Raw genomic sequence first — 20,853 nt, 5'->3', positions numbered from 1 at the left:
CAAAACTTATGTCACTTATTGGTGTGAAAAAGCCACACACCTGAGCAACATAAGTTTCACCGGCATAAGTGCTGGTGTGGCCAGCGCTATGTCAGCGGGAGAGCTTCCCCTGACAACATAGCTACCGCCACTCGTTGAGGTGATTTTATTACGTCGATGGGAGAGCTCTCGCTCATCAGCATAGAGGAGCTACATGTGCGATCTTACAGCACTGCAGCTGCATCAGTAAAACTGTACAGCTGTAAACTCACTAGTGCAGACATGGCCTAAGTGTATCAGTAAAAAAGAAAGGTCTTGATTTTACCAGTGGGTTGGTTCACTTTTGTGCCAGGAACCTGGAATTACGCAGTGATGAATCAGGCCCAGAATTTTTGCAGTTTAATTTTACAGAAGCATGAAAAATGAGCTCTCCAGAGATGCATAATTCCATAGAACCCTACTCTTGGGGCTACATTTCTAGTGAGAGAATGGCACAGAACATTCCTTTCTGTCTGCTTATCTTGCCCCCCCATCACCGTAGTATCTGGGCATCTCACCCAAGTTAGTGGATTTATCCTAGCAACACCCTTGCAAGGTAGCAAAGCATTATTCTCCATTTAAGGATGGGGACTGAGTTATAGAAGGATTAGGGGTGGGATTTTCAAAAGAACATCACAGTGTAATTAAACAGATTTACCAAAGGTCATCCAGGGAGCCTTGCAGCAGACCAGAAACTGAACCCAGGTCCCCTAAGTCCTCCCAGGCCAGGCCTGGTCTTCACTACAAAGTTTTGTCAGCATAGCTTTGTCAGTCAGGGGTATTAAAAACATACCCCCAGTCTACATAGTTCTGTCAGCAAAAGCCTCACTGTTGGTGCACTGTGCTGACAAGAGGTTCTGTCAGTGTAGCTAATGTTCGTGGATGGATTGTGTTACAGTGCTGACAGAAAAACTCGTTCTGTCAACTTATGCTCTCCACTGGGTACTCTGCCAGTTTAGCTGTACCAACAGAGCATTTGTAGTGTAGACAAGGCCTTAGGGTATGCCCACACTTTAAGCTGGAAATGTAACTTTGGGTTCAGGAGACACTCCCACTAGCTCTGATTGAACTAGCTCACTAAAAATAGAGCAGCTCTAGCTGCAGGATGGGCTAGTTGCCCTGATTATGTACCTATCCGAGACCATAGGCATGTACTCAAGGTGGCTTGTCCTTCCTGCCACTGTGACTGTACTCTGAGCCAGCATGCTGAAAATAATCAGACCATTTTCCTCCAGCCTTCCTTGCCTTTGATGGCAGAGGAGCTCCTTGAGGATAACTGTGCTGTTCTCATCTTTTTAGAGCTTTCCCTTGATCACCCAACTACTTTTCTGTAGAGAATTATTCCAGATTCCATAGATCCTGATTTTCAAGCAGAAGGCAGTAGCCAGGAGTGCTATTTTTCATCTACGCTTGGCAAAGAAATTGCAACCATTCCCCTCAGAAGCAGACATTGCCACAGGGATCCATGCCTGTGGATCACCTCCAGACTGGGGTACTGCAGTGTGCTCTATCCTGGGGCTACATCTGAATACCACCCAGAAACGAGTTTATACAGAGTGCAGCTGCCCACTTAGGGCCACTAGACTTCTTTTATATCAAGTTTATTGATGGGCAGTTAATTTGAAGTAATTGATTGCCAAATAATTTGAGGTAGTTAACATATTTGTAAAGGCCCCCAGACATTTCTTTCAAGTCACAAACATTTTAAGTTTATCCTAAGGGCTAGTCTACACTTAAAACACTACAGTGGCATAGCAACACATAGTATAGCAACGGGTGGGGTTCTCACATCAGTGTAGCTAATCCACCTCCACAAGAGACAGTAGCTGGGTCAATGGAAGAATTCTAGTGCTGTCTATACCAGCAGTTAGTTCAACTTAACTAAATTGCTCAGGAGTGTGGATTTTTCACACCCATGAGCAACGTAGCTGGGTCGACTTAACTTTTGAGCGTAGACCTGGCTTTAATCTGATCACATTGTTGTATTTGGTTTTCCCCATCCCCAAAAATCACTGGTGTTTCGAATTGGATTTTAAAGAGCGCTCAGCATTGGTCTAACTGCATTGGTCTAATGTTTGACTTCAGTAGGAGCAGAGTTAGTCCACTGTCGAATGCTTTTGGAAATGGTGCCCTCAAATTGCAGCATATAGATTTGAAATAGTGATTTGTAAATGTTCTCTTAAGATCTGTTACTTTTTAATAGTCCACCTACTACCTCTTCAAATTGAGCGTTCCATAATACTATTTACCGTTTCCAGGTAGCATAATTTTCCACCTTTCTTTTAAAAAGGGACAGACATTTGAAGGAACTAGTTGTGTCTGAAGCTTCACTACAGAGATGGAATTTAGAGCTCCCTGCTGAAGTCAATGGCTTTGGAACTTTCAGGAGTTATAGTTCTTTGTTAGTCTCCACCCTAGCTGCATGGATGCAGAAGTGGAGAGCTATTACAGGTTTTATTATTTTTGTCACAGATAAATAAGAATCTCTTTACAGCAGTTGTATCGAGTATCTCTTGAAACGGGTAAGTATCACGGAAGTGACAAATTAATAGAAAAATCATTTATTAATGAGTGTAGACTCTTTCTTGTAGCAGATTGATCTTAAGCAGCTAACCATTTTCAGTGCTGCTGACTCCCACAATTTTATTGCAAGTCTCAGGATAGTTGATGTAACTTTTTTAATCCCCAGTGCCAGGAGTAAAGTGATAGGTGAGAATCTCTCTCTTATTTAAAAATGTAAGCTACATTTCTAGCTCTCATGATTGTAGACAAAAGTTTGACCCTAAACCCGGAAAGTAGATAAACAAAACCTTCAAATTTACTGTTTTTGAAATCTCATGATATTTAAGACAATCCCAAGATTTATTGAATACTTGGGGTTAGTAATGCAGCATTTTTTTTTTTCAAATTTATTCGTTTAAAATTAAAAGTTGAATAGTTTTTTGTTTTCTTGTAGATTGTGAGCTGTTCTTGGTGAGAATTTGAATAGCATTGACTGGTTTTGATTGTATGTGGGTATATAGGTCACATGACTTTTTTGTTCTATGATTACATGAGTAACTCTGACAATCAAAAAGCAACAGAGGGTCCTGTGGCACTTTTAAGACTAACAAAAGTATTGGGAGCATAAGCTTTCGTGGGTAAGAACCTCACTTCTTCAGACTAACATGGCTACCCCTCTGATACTCTGACAATCAAGTTTCTGATGCAAATAACTGCATTTTATGAATTCAAAATGTGCTTTCCATCAATATTCTTAGTTACTTAAAATCACTGTTTTCACAATCATTCCTTCATGTACATCTGTGTGCTAGAATAGTTACAGAAAGTGAACTCCTATGAGGTGTGAACTCAGCTGCAGTGAGACCAGGTTTTAATTAGAATGGACAGTCATAGGAAATTTGTTATGAAGTTGGGCCAGGCCTAGTTGTAAAACTCCTTTGGTTGGTTCCTGTGATGAGAATAAGGTGTGGTGCCATTTACAAACAGTGAGTTTAAAAGTAAGAAGAAGTTGAACTAAAGCCAAGAAATTAGGCTCTTTCTTTTATAAATATAAAGTTGTGCACAAGCATTTCTTACCATATCTGTGCTCATCAAACCCCAACATGCAATCAGTCCCCTGCTTTCTGAGCACTTCATGTGAGTACTCCCATTGACTACTTCAATGGGACTACTTGTGTGAGGCTCACACAAAGGGATCAGATTTTTTTATCCTCTCTGCCACATGTTAGAGTGTTCAGATATTTGGGATGGATCCTCAGCTGGGTTCCTTCAACACTGAAGTCACTGTAGCTACAGCAAACTACACCAGCTGAGGATCTGGCTTTTCATGTAGAATGAGTTACTGTCATTTTGGTTTATTTTTAAATAGTCTTTACTTAGAGCTTGACCCTGCCTCTATTGACGTCAACGACAAAACTCAGATTGGCTTCAGTGGGAGCAGGATCAGACTCTTAATTCTCACTCAGGTCAAAAATAAGGATTTGTTTTCTTTGGGGTTGTAATCTGTCCTCCACGGGTGAATGCTATTCCTGTTGACATTAACGAGAGCGGTGTGCTTTTATGCAAAGGTGGAATTTGGCCCATATATTTTGGGTTGGGTTTTTTTTTTTTTTTTTTTAATATTTTATCACAAGATGGAGTTAAAGCAAAAAAAGAGAACATGATTGCTACATAATATTCTGTTCATCTAGTAAGAAATGAAATTTAAAAATAGATAAGAGGAATCAGTCTTAACTGAACACTTCCTCTTTCAAATGGCCAATTTTTTTTTTAAATGTTAAATTACTTTTAAGAATATGGGAAACACAACACTGATGTCTCCAGTAAAAACTGTTCTTCAAATGGATTTCATATTTTGGAATTATTAGCCCATTGTACCCTTTCTGTATTTCAAGGTAATGAACAACTTGGTCAAGCGGATTGATTAGGAAGCAGTGAAAGTTTGAAAGCTCATTTATATCTTGGGAAAATACATTATTTGAACCCTACTATTAGCATATAAATTCCCACATAATCTAATACATTTTTGGAACTCTGGAGTTGCTTTAGGCGCTAATCTTGCAACTTCTTGTGCATGGGCAGACTGCTGCACCTGTGCAAACCACAATGCATGATCGCGGCCTTAGTTTGTAGTAGAGGCCTCTGATCCACAGCTGTGGATCCAGCTTTGAGATGGTACGGTATCAGAAACCAGATCCAGATTGTCATGTCTGGCTCCATATATCTGCAATGAGCTAAACCACAGCAGATCCCAACACTGTCAAATCCACTGAGAAAGGTTTGTAATCTGGATAAAGTTTGATCCCACCTTTAGTTTAGTAATTTATGATCCAGGAGCTCTGGAATGAGCCTGGGAAACCCTCATCATCAGGGTCTGGGTTATCACCAAAGGCTAGTGCTGAAACGCCAACTTCAGTCCCTGAACCTGAATGCTACTGAGATGTCATTGCTTAAATTGTTGGGGAGCGGACGAGATACCAGAGACATTGGGACAGCTAATATGCCATTCCCTAAGACTCAGTCAAGAGGGAAAAAATTAAACATTTATATCAGCCAGGTAACGTCAAAAGAATGAGTGGACTTCATCTGTTAGGCCTGAGCTAGGTTGAGCAGCCACCTGTCCAATTAGAGAAAGGGGTTTGGGCTCAGAGATCCCATCTTTGCAACATACTGAACCATCCTAGCAGGAAACTGTCTTCAGGCCTAATTCTAGCAGCAGAAACAAGCCAATAGTCATTCCCAAATATCTTTGTTTCCATTGTATTTCTACCAGAGCTTGTTGCAGAGGAGAGCAAATCCGTGTAAAAAAGTCTGGATAAACCTATAGGCACCACACACTGCTCTCCAAGAGCCATACCAGTCTAGAGGAGAGACCACGAGCATTGTTGCAAGGAGGATCTGCCCCACTGCAGATTCTTTGGAGTGCACAAGTTTGGCATTGCCTTTCCCTGTAGATCTGAGCTCTGCAGGGTAGGGGGGCTATGCTTTCTGCCCCATCCAAAGCCCACAAATATCTTCCCATGAAGGTAGCATTTGGCAGAAACTCTACAAGGTGCACCTCCAAGTCATAGAATCATAGAATATCAGGTTTGGAAGGGACCTCAGTAGGTCATCTAATCCAACCCCCTGCTCAAAGCAGGACCAATTCCCAACTAAATCATCCCACCAGGGCTTTATCAAGCCTACCTTAAAAACGTCTAAGGAAGGAGATTCCACCACCTCCCTAGGTAACCCATTCCAGTGCTTCACCACCCTCCTAGTGAAAAAGTTTTTCCTAATATCCAATGTAAACCTCCCCCACTGCAACTTGAGATCATTACTCCTTGTTCTGTCATCTGCTACCACTGAGAACAGTCTAGATCCATCCTCTTTGGAACCCCCTTTCAGGTAGTTGAAAGCAGCTATCAAATCCCTCCTCATTCTTCTCTTCTGCAGATTAAACAATCCCAGTTCCTTCAGCCTCCTGAATCCTCTTGCCTACTCCTGTTGGTTTGACCTTGGAGAGACCAAATCAGCATTGAGTCTGTGTTAGCCAACTAGACATAATTGTATTGTAGGGGTCCCCTATGCCCAGGCCCAGCTCTGCCAGCTGTGTCACCTTCACAGCAGCCCCAGCTGCAGGTGCATTCTGGGGCAGAGTGATGGCAAGTTGATGTGGCGTTGGAGGAGGAGGATTAGGGAGTGACATGGCTGCGGTGGACATGCATTGCAGAGATTGTGCTTGTGCAAAGCCCCTTGAGCTGTTGAAGCAGTTAGCAATTGAGCTCAGCCCTGAGGACTGCCCTTGTCATGTATACCTTGTACAGGGTAGGTTGCAGTACTGCTACTAACAGGTCAGGCATCCATACCAGATCCTCGCCTCGACTGGGGCAGCACTGATCCCTGCAGCCTCTGAATAGGGAGATGTAAGCTGCCTCCTATCTGTTCCTGGCCCAGCATCCAGCCCCTAGATCTAGGTAAGGGGAGTTGGGCGGGAAGTACTAACATTGTGTGTTCAGGTGCAGGTTATCTGAGATAGTCTGAGCACAGAAAATGCAGTTTACAGGGTGAAATGGTGCCAGTGACAAAACCTGCTTCACAAAGACCCTGTTTTGTTAAATTAAAAAGTCTGCTACTAATGTATATTATGCTTTTGAAACTTTACCTTAGACTGTCTGATAAATTAGCTGGGCCTGATCCTGCACTCTTTACACTGACAAAACTCTGTCAGGAGAGGATCTGCCCAGGTAAGGACACCAGGTTTGGATCCAAAATTTTTAAAGCTGTAAAGGGGCTAATTTTTAACTTTCAACTCCCGGTGCATTTATAGATAAATATCCCATGTTTAAAATGAAAGATCAAATTTATTTTTAAAACAGAGATCTGGAGGGACTGAGATATTCAAATAACAATTGCAAATGAAAAATGCAGAGGAACCCCTTTTGAATTTGCTGCATGTACTATTTCAATAATACCAAAATGAAAAAAAAATCTCACCAGAGTGGGTGGGTGTCACCTCCTACTCTTCGTGGGGGCGGACACCAAAATGGTGATGCAAGTGTTTGACGTTTATCAGTACAGTGTGGTCACTGGGTGTTTTTTTTTTTTTTTGGGGGGGGGGGGGGTTGGTCCAAGCATTGTTTCAAGCTTCACTCTTGACATCTCCAGTACTAAGGTGGTAATGAAATTTGTAGGAGGTTTTTGGAGGATGGGTGAACTGGAAGAATTATTATGGTCTGCTGATACTGCAAGCATTTGGTTTGTGATTCTTTGAATGGCTAAATGAGACCATAAAACTGTTCTCAGGCTAACAATAGGTTTGGAAGAGAGAAAAGCTTCTTTAAATAGCTCTTTGACGGGACCTCCCATTCTAATAAATGAAATCAGATTATCTTTCTTTTCTGTGGTGTCATTTTAAAAAAAACCCCAGTAGATAACTTAATTCTAGACTTTAAAAGAGAATATCATCAAATTCAGATAACTGTTTTTTCTAGCATCAATTTTTTTACAGTAAACCAACAATAGATGAGGTATTTGGTCATAAATATCTGAAGTACGATATGTCCCAGTGTGAGATTTTTGAAAATTAAAATGACGTAGAAGGCTGGACAAAACTAAAATGCTAGGCATGGGTTATATGATGTCTCAGTTTACACTGGGGAAAAGTGTATGAACAAAATTCCCTACAGGGATTTACTTCTTGTGTCATCTAAATGTACCACTATGTGATACGTAGTTGCTATTCCCAAAGATACAGAACAGACTCAAATCAGCAGAAATGCATCTTCTTTTTTCAGTTAAAATATGGTTCCCAATAATTGTACCTGTCAGTGGGGGCCAGGAGGTTTTGTTTTGTTTTTTTAATAACGAGAGGTATTAACAGGCATTTTTAGAGCCAAATCTTGGTTTTTGTAGCTAGAGGAACACCGGGAATGGGGCAAGAGCAGAGGTGGTGCCCTGAGGCATTGTAGGCACAGAGACTGCTGTTTTGGTGATTCCCCCTCCCCCCCTCCCCCGGATGTTTATTTTCTTCTCACATCCTAAGAAGAAAATATCCTAACATTGTGCAGAATCCCCCAGCATTGTCTATTGGCAGGCCGTTGGGACCCAAGGCCTCCTACGCATTAGAAGAATTGTGCTAAGGCAAAATTGTCAATGTTCTCATCTTGACTACGCGTGAGGGGTGGTGGGGGAAGAGAGGGTGGGTGGGAGAGAGAAAATGGAGGCAATGAGAGAGAGAGAATAGGGAGGGATCTGGAAAAAAGAGGGAGAAACAAGATGGGGAAACCCTAAAGCAGAGAAGGACTTGAGGAAGAGCTTGGAGAGAATGAATAAAGACTTTGAAGGGGAGAACTGGAAGAGGTCGCGGGGAGGGAATGAACAACTGCAGGTGAGACAATGGCACTTGTCCCCACTGCAGATCCAGGTGCAGATCCCTCACAAACAGGGGAGCCCCCAAAAGGTTGGGAACCATTATTTTGGTATGTGTTGCATTGCCTTGAGCATTTGCTGGCTAAACAACTGGGTCTAAACATTGGCTGCCTCCTGTTCAGAGTGCACTGTGGTGGGGGGAGACAGGCGCCGTCCCTAGTGCTTGCTTGCTCTCCTCAAGGGCAGCTGCCGAGAGGCAGCCACAGTTTGGCCCATCACATTTAATCCAAGAGGCAGCTTGGGTGAATAACACACTTTCATTGCAGCAGCCTTGGGCTTTGTAACTGAAGGAGTAAGGGTTAAAGGCTACTGTTCCACATGCAAGGGATTGATACGTACAGCTCCTGCGGGAGTTAGTGAGTGTCACAGGTGAATCCTCCATGCATTGGTGGCATTATTGCTTCTACCAGCAGAGATTCACCCCAATTTCTTTAAGTGTGATTGCTGCTTCTGTGTGATAACTTACTCTGCCATCTCTCTTCATCTTCCAGTGCCCGAAGAACAGCTGCTCAATGTTGATGAGTATGACCTCAATGTCGTGAGACTCTGCTTTCAGGTATTCCTCCCTGATGAACATGGCAATTGCGTGATACCACTTCCTCCCGTCATCTCCAACCCTATTTATGATAACCGTAAGTATCCCACCTGGACAGGTGCACTTTTAATTGATAAATTTTCCCTTGTATTTGAAGTGACAGGGGTCAGGCCACCTTCCCAGCCGTTTGCCTCTCAGCTCTCCGGCTCTGTTACGCTGTCCAATGCAAACACAGGGCCAAGGATCCTAGCACTGGCTTTGGATCCAAGTGCTTCAAGCCCAGGCCAGAATATGGACTGTAGATTGTGTATATGCCTGTTGGATATCAAATGGGTCGAACAAAGGTAGGAGTGGTGTGTTGACATTGGGTAGTAGGACGTGCAGTATCTATCTCAGTCATACTACTCGTTAGATCCTTTCATGGCCCTTGGTTATGTACTGCAGCAGTAGCCACAGGAAACCCAGTTTCCAATAGGCAAGGTGTTTACAATATTTTGTAGTGATCAAGATTGCTGAGAATGATCCCACCTTGGACTTAGCTGCCATAAAACTCGATCTGTGCTCCAAGGACCTGATCCAAAGCCTATTGAAATAACTGGGGAATCTTTCTGTTGACTTGTTTGGGGCTTTGGATCAGGCCCAGTGTGTGAAATTCACCCATGTAGAGAGTTAGCACAAAGCTCTAAACCACTTATGTCCCATCAACCCTTATTTTGAGGGCCTGGGCCAGAACCTGAGCAGGTATAAGTTAGTGTAGCTTCACTGCCTTCAATGGAGTGATGCCAGTTTAGAGCAGCTCAGGGTCTGACCCCTTAAGTGGTGCATAGGTCTTGTGCTGACTCACTGTCCAGGATGGAATTTTACCACAAATAAATATCTGTTTTGCAAAGGATTAACTTTTTCAGAGGATTTTTGAATGACTTCACTACACTGTAACTAGATCGTCTGAAAAAGGAGTGCGAAATATGAGATGTAAATATTTATATTCTGCCTTTGCAGAATAGCCTTTAATAATTGTTGAAGAATTTGGCAATTATTTTTGTCATCTTTCTGATAAGACATTTCTGTGTCAAGTTTTGTAGGTCATGAGACCGATTATTTTAGCAGAAGTCACTGATTTAAAGAAAAGTGCATTTATGCAGTTGATGAGGAGAGTTGTGCTATGAATTGACATAACCATTATGGAAATATTCAGTTCTAACCAGGATTTTTGTTATTTTTACCTACTTTTAAAACATGCTATAAATCTTACTTCTGCCAAATGAAATGCTATACAATGTTTTATTCAGGGACTCTATAGCAGAGCTGGTGCTTTGCCATAATAGGTGAGGTTGAGATAACATTAACAACTAAAAGCAATCTGTTTCAGCTACCATTTAGAAATATGCTAAAACATAACTACAAGTGCCTTTCAGTTGACGTCAGTCCCTGCTAAGCTTTGGTTTTAGCACGGTGTGCGTGTGGGTGATTTTGTTTTGTACTATGGGTGTTTGGAGTCCTCCATTGTAGCTTAGTGGTAGTGTAAACAAAACATGATGCATAACATCAACCACAAGTCGGTAGAATTGCTGTGACATCTCGTTTTGGGAATGGTAGCTTCAGATCTGCGTTCCTCAAAAAAAGTGAAATTGTTGACCTTTTCAAACTAGTTCTGACATATAGAATGAAGAAAGGTCAGGTTTTGACCTTGGTTAAAAATATGTGTAGTGTGTACGCACTCTCTCTCATAGAATATTATAAAGTGACCAAAATTATGCAGTTGAATACATGCAATAAACAGCCACTTTGTTCAGATAACACAAATTTTCCTCCTACTGAACAGTGACTCTCAGTATATTCTCATGTTTTATAGACAGAGAAGATCTGAATACAGTTTGTATTGCTAATGACTTTAGGATATCTACATTACTCACCCAGAGCTTTTGCAGTTCTGCTCAAATAAGTAGCAATAAAAATATTTATAGCTCTTTCTGCATTGTCATATATTTTGTTCTGCCCACATGCATTCAGTGTAATAATTTGTCTTCACTTTTTGTCATTTCTAGTCTCTATCAACTTATTCATTTTTGAAATGTATGAATTTAATGTGGAAACAATTAAATGGGTATTGATGGAGCAGAAGACAATGTCAGTTTATAAAATAGATAGTGCTGGTGACACGGTCTATAGCTAAGATGGCTCCTGTTTTCAGTTGCTTGTAACTTTGCCAAACTTTAATTGTTTAGGCTGAAATTTCCCATGTTGGGTGTCTACCTCAGGCTGACATTTTTGGGAAGTTTCTGCTAAAACGGTTCAGCCATTTCTGAGAATGAGATCAGGGAGAAATATGGTTTTTTGATGTATGTTTAAAAAAACCATTCTTACAGCCATTTCATTGAGAGCCAAGGAGGGGGCAGGGGCAGGGGCAGGAGAGCAAAAATAGGGATAGAATGTCTGTAACCACTGGAGAATACTCCTCTGCCGAGCCTGGAACTGAACCCAGGATTCCTGAGTCTTAACATTCCTTTGCTGTCATCAAATAGTTGTGAAACAGACTGGCAAAGTGAGTCTCGTCTCCCTCTAGTGACTGGAACAAATAGAAAACAACAGTTACTCTTCGCTCAAGTGGCAGTGGTCTGTACTGTAGATCTGAACACTGATGTCCAGTGTTGGTGGTCAGTATGGTTCCACATGGTGGAATTTCTGTTTTTTCGATTTGCATTTTAAAAAAAATTAGGAAATTACATCCCAGAAAACTATGTTGAAAGGACATCAAGGTTGCAAAGTCATGCACTCAAAAGTTAGGCAATGCCAGAATTAAGGTTACCCATGCAACCTGAATTCATCCCCCTTGTGTGTATGCATTATGATTCAGTCCTTAATTACTTGATTACATACTAATTTTTCCACAGGACCCCCGATTCATTGAGTGATAGAGCTAAAAGCAACGTGTCTTGGCTCAGTGAATGAATCAGGCTTGTGTAGTGAAGGAGGCCCTTTGTAGGATACCTGCCTTGTTTGGGGAAAGTGTGAAGTGAATGAGACTGGGAACTGCAGGGACAGCTGTAGAGTTCCTGTGTGATGCAGTACAAGTTATGTAAACCAGAATTTTCACATGGTGGTCACTGTGTGTTCCTCATTTTCTGAATACCCAACTTGAGACACCTGGGGTCTGATTTGCAGAAGTGCTGATCACTCTCAGCTGCAACTGAGGTCAATGGGAGCTGTGCTACGTACATATAAAATGCTACATAATACCAAATTCTCTGAAAAATCAGGCACTAGGCCTCTCAAATTGGGCACCCGGAATTACTGGGCATCTGTAATATGGGGCTAATAATTATGCCTCACCCGCCTGTTGTGAAGACAATTGCATTAATGTTAGTAAAGCACTAAGATATTACGCTGAGAGCATCGTGAGGAAATTAATAATTCTGTACTATTATGCAGAGGTTTTGAATAGTGTGCAGTGAGGCATGTCGTCACACATTGAATGATGAGGATGAAACAAAATATTGAAGAGTTGCTCATTCAGTGAGCACAGTCTGTCCTGTGCACTGAATGAGTCGGAGAAAACCAGCATGTGATCATGTATGTAAAGATTGTATCATAATGAATATGCAAAAAGGGACTGAATTATAGTTGCACATGCAGCCTTAACTAGGAGATTTCCTAACTTTCAACTGCTTGACTTTGCAACCCTAATGTTCTTTTAATTTAGGTTTTTGGGATGTAATCTATAAATTTTATTGGACCTCCTTTTGCCCAGCATACTTCTTGGATATATATGAATTATATTATTTATGAAGTATATCAATTTGAAACAGTATCCTAATCTTTATCCCACATTTGTTCATGAAAAGCTACTGTTAATATATTAAACTCTGACTTGTGGTAGATTAAATAATTACTTTGGGCACTGAAGACTCCAAAGCTTTGCAGGTCTCCAGCATGACTATGCTGGTCAGGGCTAAGCAGTTATGCTATCCTAATTGTATTGATTTATTTTGTAATGACAAACAATGAGACTACCAGATGTAATCTTGCATAGCGCAGTTCTTGATCCAGTACCTCTGTGAGCACTGAAAGAATGCCAGAGGCCTTCTGTGTCTGCATATCTTTAGCCAAATGCTGAAGTCAGTAGAAGTAGTGTGGTGGTTGTCTTTGAGCCCAGTCTGGCCCCTTGTATAGAATTCCAGATGATAATATGCAATATTACCAAGATTTTGAGAATTTTCTATACTTAAGCACCTAAATGAGGCCCTGATCCAGCAAAGCACCTAACCCATGCATAAATTTAGGCATATGTACATATGTTGATTTATTGGGATTGCTCGCATACTTAGTTAAGCACATGCTTAAAAGTATTTTGCTGGACTGGGGCCTTGGTGGCCAGATTTCAGAAGTCCTGAACACCCAGAAATTCCTGTAGACCCTATTTGGGGCTGTTGGGTACTTTTTGAAATCTGGCCACATATTTAGATGCCTAAATCCAAATTTTGGAGTTTTAACTTTAGTATCGTGTTTTTGAAAATCTTAGCCATTGCCTCCAAATGTTAAAACCCTGTTAGCTATTTATTATTAAATATTTATATAGTGGTAGTGCCCAGCAATCCCAATCCTGACTGGGACCACATTGAGTAGATGCTATGTGAGTGTATAGGAAGACCCATTGACTCTCGCCCCATCCTCATTTGTCCACCTCTTTTAGGCCAAACTTAGCCTTTTTTTCGACCAAATATGTCAATAAGTAAAAATTATAATCTGCTGTGCTGAGGTGGGGAGGATATCACTTTAACGAATTGCTGACCCAACCCTTTCCAGCAACTCCAGAGTGATGTGTAAGGGTCATTGACTAAACCCTTGCGTGCGGGTTCTATGGGTCAGAGTTTCTGTAATGTTGAGTAACAACAACTGGCTAAGTGGTGAAATATTTGCAACAGTAATGTGAGCTGGCTTTGGAATAAATATGGAAGATAAGTGGTTAAGAGTAGCAGCATTGGTGTTTGGTGCTCAAGACAGGAAAAGGCTACATGACCAGAGCCTTCATCTTTCTTGCCTTCATCACCGGCTTACTGATTTCATCTTGGTCTAGGAACATGCTTCCAAATTACCTTTGAATGCCAGGTGTGCACTGTCCCTGCCCCAGTTATTGCCTTGTTAGGCCAAGCAGGATGGAGATCTTCATTTCAGTTTATATGTATCAGAATTTCTCCTCTGCACTTTCATTCTATGGCAACCACTAATGCTTTACAAAGTCTTACGTAGTGGAGAGGGCTAGATGGAGCACCCCCTCCAGACTTTAATACCAGGTCCAGTACAGACATGCATTCAAACTCACCCCCTGTCATTCACATCCCTTCATGTTGATAACACTGCTGTTATACCTGCCCATCAGTCATCCCAGGGCACTTTCATAAAGCCCTCTCTATTTATTAGCCAAGATGGTCAAACCCAAGCTCTGGGTGTTCCTAAACCTCAACTGCCAAAAGCTGGAACTGGACGACATGGGATGGATCACTCAATAAATTGCCTGCCGTGTTCATTCTCTCTGACATAATTGGCATTGGCCACTGTTGGAAGACCAGATACTGGGCTAGATGGACCATTGGTCTGACCCAGTGTGGCCATTCTTGTGTCCTTATGTCCTATCGCTATTTCCTGTTTATCTCTAGGAGCTCCTAACACAGCAGAGTTGAGAATCTGTCGTGTGAACAAGAACTGTGGAAGTGTAAAAGGAGGAGATGAAATATTTCTACTGTGTGACAAGGTTCAAAAAGGTAACTGTGATTAGTTTCCCTCCCTCTTTCCAGAATACATTTCAAATGTATTCAGCTGCGAAGGCCAACATTTTTGAACTTGGAGGCCTAAAGTTAGGCCCCTCAACCTTCACTTAAGCTCCTAAATAAGTGGCCTGATTTCAGAGTTGCTGATCACCCTCGACTCCCATTGAACTCAATAGGTCATCAGCACCTCTGAAAATCAGGCTACTTAGGAGCCTACATAAGGACTTAAATGCCTAACTTTAGGCCTGCAAGTTTGAAAATGTTGGCCATAGGTTTTAGTTTTTTTCTCTGTACTAACTAGTACCTTCTGTTTCTGATGGACTAGATGATATAGAAGTCAGATTTGTCTTGAATGAATGGGAAGCCAAAGGTAGTTTCTCACAAGCTGATGTACATCGCCAAGTCGCTATTGTATTCAAAACCCCACCATTTTACAAAGACATCACTGAACCAGTTATGGTAAAGATGCAGCTGCGAAGACCCTCTGACCAGGAAGTCAGTGAGTCGATGGATTTCAGATATCTACCAGATGAAAAAGGTACAGTTCCTACTAGTAGAATTCTTAAGAGTATGGCAGCACTGTATTTTTACATGAGAGAGCAACCATGAATCAGTAAAAGTGTGTTTTTGCTAACGGCACTCCAGCATTGTCCTTCTTTAGAATAATATTAAGGATGGTGGGTTGTGATTTTTTTGTATCAGCTGTTTAGATCACATATCTATGAGAACTACATTTGGGAAGACCCTTTCCATTATAAACAGAAGGCATACATCAGTTCTGGAAATGTTCTTTACAAACACACTGTGGAGAGCATCCTAATTACCAATACTTTTTTCTCCTCCTCCATATAGATCCTTATGGTAATAAAGTGAAAAGGCAAAGGCAAATATCAACATTGGCTTTGCAAAAGCTCATGCAGGAATATGGTAAGGAAAACATTTGGTAGTTTGCCTCTATGTTCTTTTTTTTTTTTTTAATTTGAGCAAAGATTTTTATTTTTTTTAAAAAGAGATATCCTATTCTTAAATAACAGGATTAATGTCCTTTTCCATCGCAGGTCCCAATGTGTCCGAGAGGCCCAAAGCAGCTCCATTCCGGTCTATCCCTGGCGAAGGGAGGATAATTAAGAAAGGTAGATCTGTCTGCACATGTCAGTCCAGCATCAGTTTGAAACAAATGACTCCTCTCTGATTTGCAGTGTCCATTTTCCATAGCAGACAGTATAATGAGGGCCCTTAGCTTTTCCAAACACTGGGGGCTAGTTTTCAGTGGCCAGAGACAGTGGTGGGGTGATGTTTGCGTGTACAATTGCCACACATGCATATACAGAGAAATCAAAAAGCCCTTTCACTTTCTGGTTCATGCATGCTGAGTTGCAATAACTTGACATGTAAATGCAGGCACACAACTGAGAACACACCTGGCCCTCCCTCTATCCACCGGGACTCTAGCACTTAAACTTCAAAGGCAGTAGTATTACCTGAAGACACCTATTATTTGCACCTGCCCCTGTCTCCCCCAGTTCATTCATGGTCTTCCGAAGGGCCGCAGTAAATTGTAACTATCACCCTCATAAGGTGTATGCTGCACTTTCTCCATCCTGAAAGTGCTGCTATAGGCCTGCCCCTCAGGTGGAAGAAAATATCCAACGTGAATCTGTCTAAAAAATGGTTGGGGAAGATTTGAGGGGTCTTTTTCCCTCTCAGCAAGAGCACTGTCCCCTGGCAATGAGGAGTCTCTGGAGTCTGCCCCCTGCTGATAGTATGAGAGGCCGGCCCCTAATGCTCCCTCATGACAGCAGCAGCAATAAGGGGGCAGCTCACTGCAGGAACGAGAAGCTCTTCAATAGCAGGGGTAAGAGGGGAACAAACACCAGAGGTCTGCAATAGGCCCCATCCCCAAAGTCCAGCACTGACGTGGGGCAGGAGCCCCTGACAGCCAGCAGGGAGCGAGCGAGCAAGCATGTACTGCTCCTTTTCAATGAGAGAGAGGGGTAGGGGGCTGGTGCCAGGGAGAGCAGCAGGAGATTGGGTTGGAGGTAAAGTTGTTTGGACAAATACTAAACATTGAGTAAAGTTTTCCAAAGCGCCTAAATGTCTTAGGAGTCCCATTGTCAAAGTGTTAGGCACCTTAATACCTTTGAGGATTTCGGCGTTGGGAGCCTAAGTCTCAAAGTCATTGGGACTTAGGTTCCCAACTTATTTAGGCCCTTTTGAAAATCGTATCTGTTATCTCTGCATATCTCTGAGCTTTCAGACGTTTGGTTCTTTTCAGTGAAGTTTAACTTTAAATTTCCGGGCTTTCCGCATTGTTTGCTTAAATATTCGCTAGTACAAGTCTGTGGATTGGGACTGGAGGCTTGCTCCCAGATGCAGAACAGACATGCCCTAAGATATTGAGAGTACTTACTCTACAGCCTCAAAGCCATCCATATTTTTATTGTAAGCTTCTCTAGCTTCCACATTTCAAGTAAAGAGAAGGGTGACGTGTACAGCCAGTCTAACTGCAGGTTGGACATTTAGGGTTTGTCCTGCAAGGTGCTAAGCACTGTGGCCTGGTCCAGCAAAGCACTTAAGTAGGTGCTTAACTGCAAGCCCATGAATCATCTCACTGATGTCAATAGGATTGCACATGTGCTTAAAGTTAAGCCTGTGCTTAGTGCTTTTGATATACGACTTTGGCAGGCTTGACTATTTGAACTGCCTGCCATATTTTTCATTCTTATAATTTCCATGCATTAATTAACAACTGTGTTTCCTTTTCACAGAACCAAATATGTTTTCTCAAACTGCGATTATGCCGCTGCAGAGAACTCCTGTAAGCACCAGTCAAATTCCGTCTTACTATTCCCCACCCACATGCAATTCAAATCCAATCCCACATCAGCCTACAAATGTGCAGGCCATGGGACCGGTTAAGCATGATGAAGCTCTTTCTTCATGTTGGCATTCCCCATGCTCCTCTTCTTCATCAGGCAACACAGTTAATACACACCCACAGAACAGTTTTGTGATGGATGCACTTCACCCTAACCCACAGAGTAGCAGTTCTCTCTCAGCTCTTCATGAAAATGTTCTGAACTGGACTGATCAGAAGGATATAAACTACTATAGAGATTTCACCAGCACAAATGGTATAGGAACATCAGCAATGTCACAGCAAGACATGCAGAATGTCTCTGATAGCAGCATCATGCATCAGGCTCACACCATAAACGTCACAGCACCCAGCATTGTTAACATGGAGACTGATGAAATGGGATGCATGAGCATGAACGTAGAAAAGACATCATTTAATCAAGTTTTAAATCCAAGTGATCACAGGAGGCAAATCCATCAGGTGCCTTCTACCAGTACATCTCTAGCAGCTTCTTGTAGCTCATCCTTTAATTCACAGTCCAACGCATTTCATTCAACTACTTACAGTTTCCTAGACCCTCAAGTTATGAACGAATCAAGGTCACCCAGCAATCTTATTCAGAATAATCAAAATAGTGCTTCCAATAGCCAGTACTATACAGATGGGACCCAAGGTGAAGAAGAGCTTTTGAGCACCTTTGGACTCACTTTAGAGACGCTATTGCAGAGCTTCAACCACTGAGTCTCTGTTTTGCTGTCAGTCTGAAAACTAGTATCCAAAATTTCTCTAATGGCCAGAGACAGACAATTTATATGTAATTGAATATTCATATTCATAGTTACTGCTGTGGGAGCCTAACTTTTCCTCTCAGAATGTTTGTCAGTGCAACTTATTATGCACGTTTCAGACTGTAATTAGGGTGGCTGATCAAAGGTTGATGCCACATTAAAGGTGACATTAGGGAATAGGGTTTGGGAATTTGTACATCAAAATAACCCCATATAATTTTTTTACAGTGTTGGAAAGGGGTAGTGAAGGGGGCTGCTAAGTGCTAAAGACCTCCTGCACTCAGCAGAAGCTCACTGATGGAAACAAGTATCTTCATGGGGCTACATTTATATAATTTAAGGGAAAGAAGTAGTTGGAAACGAAAACAGTTGTTGCTCCTTACAAAATTAATATAAATTTGCTAAATAACAAACCAGACAATCCAGGAATTGGCCACTGCCTTACATCAGCAGGACCCATTTAGTCCTCTTAATATTTTCTTCTTACCTGATAGCGCTATCTCAACACTTTTTATATATACATTTTTATTGCTAAACTTAGCTTTTATGCACTGATATTTTTTTTTTCACATTTATATGTTCACTCCATTTGCTTAGAAAGCAAATTTAGTCTTAAAAATGGTAATGACTATGTCATTGTTAGGTCTATTTAAAAATATTAGAATGTTCCCTGGAGTTCTTAAATAGTGCAGCTATGGTGTGACATGAATTATTGAACAAAGAAGCAAAACCATTTTGCACTGTTCTCTCGGTATTTTTTTTTTTTTACCGTAATGTACTGGATGCTTTATGAATGGTAGCATGGGATTGGTACTGTAAGGAATATACTTTTTTGGGTTGCATGTGTTTATTTTGAATTACATAAAATATATTGGGTCAGATCCTCTTACATACACCTCCTTTCTGGTGACTTTGGGCCAACCTAAAACAGCTGAGAGTCCCCTTGCATAGGAGAATCCTGGGTGACATAAACCTCTGTACCACCTACTTCTGGCTCTTGGCATCAAAGGGGGAAGGAGAAGGTGTGGCCAAAATATGCTGTGCTCTGGGCATCCAGAGTCATTCCCATCTGCACCCTGAATCAGGGGCTATGCCCTACCCCCTTAGCTCCATAGGTTGTCAAGCATAACTCAAGCACATGTGAGGATCTAGCCCATAATGTCCATAAATGATATTTCTGTGTTGTGTGGGGTTTTGTGGTTATCTTGTTTTTATAGCAACAAGTTCTCTAATCAGATTCATTCACTTTTTTAAGCTATTTAAACAGTCTTATCCACTGACAAAGGCATCACTAAACTTTTAAAAACTCGTATAAGTCTAATTGCTGTCTGGCAGTCTAACTGACAGATGCAAAAATAAATAAATCTGATTCAGAGCAATAATCTGAAGGGCGTAGGTGAGTGGTTTTCAACCTGTGGTAGGCGGACCTGCAGACTATGTCTAAGGGCTGGTCTTCACTACGGGGAGATCAACATTGCTGCAATCAATGCAACGGGTCGATTTAGTGGGTCTAGTAAAGACCCGCTAAATCAATGACAGAGCACTCTCCAGTCAACCCCGGCATGCCACCTCTCTGAGAAGAGTAAGGGAAGTCAACCGGAGAACGTCTCCCATCAACGCAGCTCAGTGAAGACACTGGGGCAAGTCGACCAAAGCTACGTCGACTCCAGCTTTGTTATTCACGTAACTGGAGTAGTGTAACTTAGGTCAACTTACCCTGGTAGTGAAGACAAGCCCTAAGATTTCCAAAGGGGTCTGCACCTCTATTTGAAATTTTTGAGGGGTCCCACAAATGAAAAAAAGTTGAAAGCCACCAGTGTAGGTGATTATGCAACTCTAGTCGTAATGCTCAATACAGGGCACGTCTGTGTATATATTTCTGCAGATATTTTTAAACTATATTTATGCAGCTGGAGCTTGGACAGGTGCTTCCTATAAATCTAATGAGAGAGGAGCTGCAACGTGCAAGTCTTCAGCATTTTTGTAATAGCTTTAAAATAAATGAAAGGGACCAAGCAGCATTTTTTCATGTGCTTTGTAGGTGTAATAACCAAACAGAGCATGACTGAGGAAACAGAGAGATCAAAATAAAGCTTGAAATATCTGTTCAATCAGTTTCTTTAAAGTTCTCAATTAACATTTTAGTAATTTTTTATTTCAAAAATTCTTGGGTACAGTTTGTTTTATTGTGTATAATTAAATATTTTCATTCATCTCTGTGTTTTCCTTTTTGGCTCCAAGATAAACTGGCTTTGTGTTTATACTTCATCCCTGTAGACAATTCAAGAACATTAGAGGGAAAAAAATCTGATCCTAACAGTTATTCAGCCCCTCCAATACCCCTTGACTTAAATGAGGCTACTCATGTGAGGCCCCAAAAACTTAAATCAGCTTGAGAGACACTGCTTTTGTTTTGTTCATATTAGGAAATTTGTTTTTAAGACATTTTCCACAACTACTGGGTATTGTTGTGAC

The 20,853-nt window shown here is 41.5% G+C and overlaps 1 protein-coding gene across 1 annotated transcript in view; it reads left to right on the top strand.

Moving 5' to 3' along the window:
• Nucleotides 1-20,593, top strand: part of REL (REL proto-oncogene, NF-kB subunit) — a 42,401-nt gene extending 21,808 nt beyond the window's left edge. The window contains exons 5-10 of the mRNA XM_034764275.1: nt 8,922-9,062; nt 14,620-14,724; nt 15,056-15,268; nt 15,583-15,657; nt 15,789-15,863; nt 17,499-20,593. Of these exons, the coding sequence (XP_034620166.1) occupies nt 8,922-9,062; nt 14,620-14,724; nt 15,056-15,268; nt 15,583-15,657; nt 15,789-15,863; nt 17,499-18,331 (1,442 nt within the window). The 3' untranslated portion in view covers nt 18,332-20,593. The remainder of the gene's footprint in view (nt 1-8,921; nt 9,063-14,619; nt 14,725-15,055; nt 15,269-15,582; nt 15,658-15,788; nt 15,864-17,498) is intronic.
• Nucleotides 20,594-20,853: the final 260 nt, after the last annotated feature.

Source organism: Trachemys scripta, chromosome 3 (genome assembly GCF_013100865.1).
Source record: "Trachemys scripta elegans isolate TJP31775 chromosome 3, CAS_Tse_1.0, whole genome shotgun sequence".
In the NCBI taxonomy this organism is placed as follows: Eukaryota; Metazoa; Chordata; order Testudines; family Emydidae; genus Trachemys; species Trachemys scripta.
The sequence above is the reverse complement of the archived record's forward strand: the minus strand, read 5'-3'. Positions and strand labels throughout refer to the sequence as shown.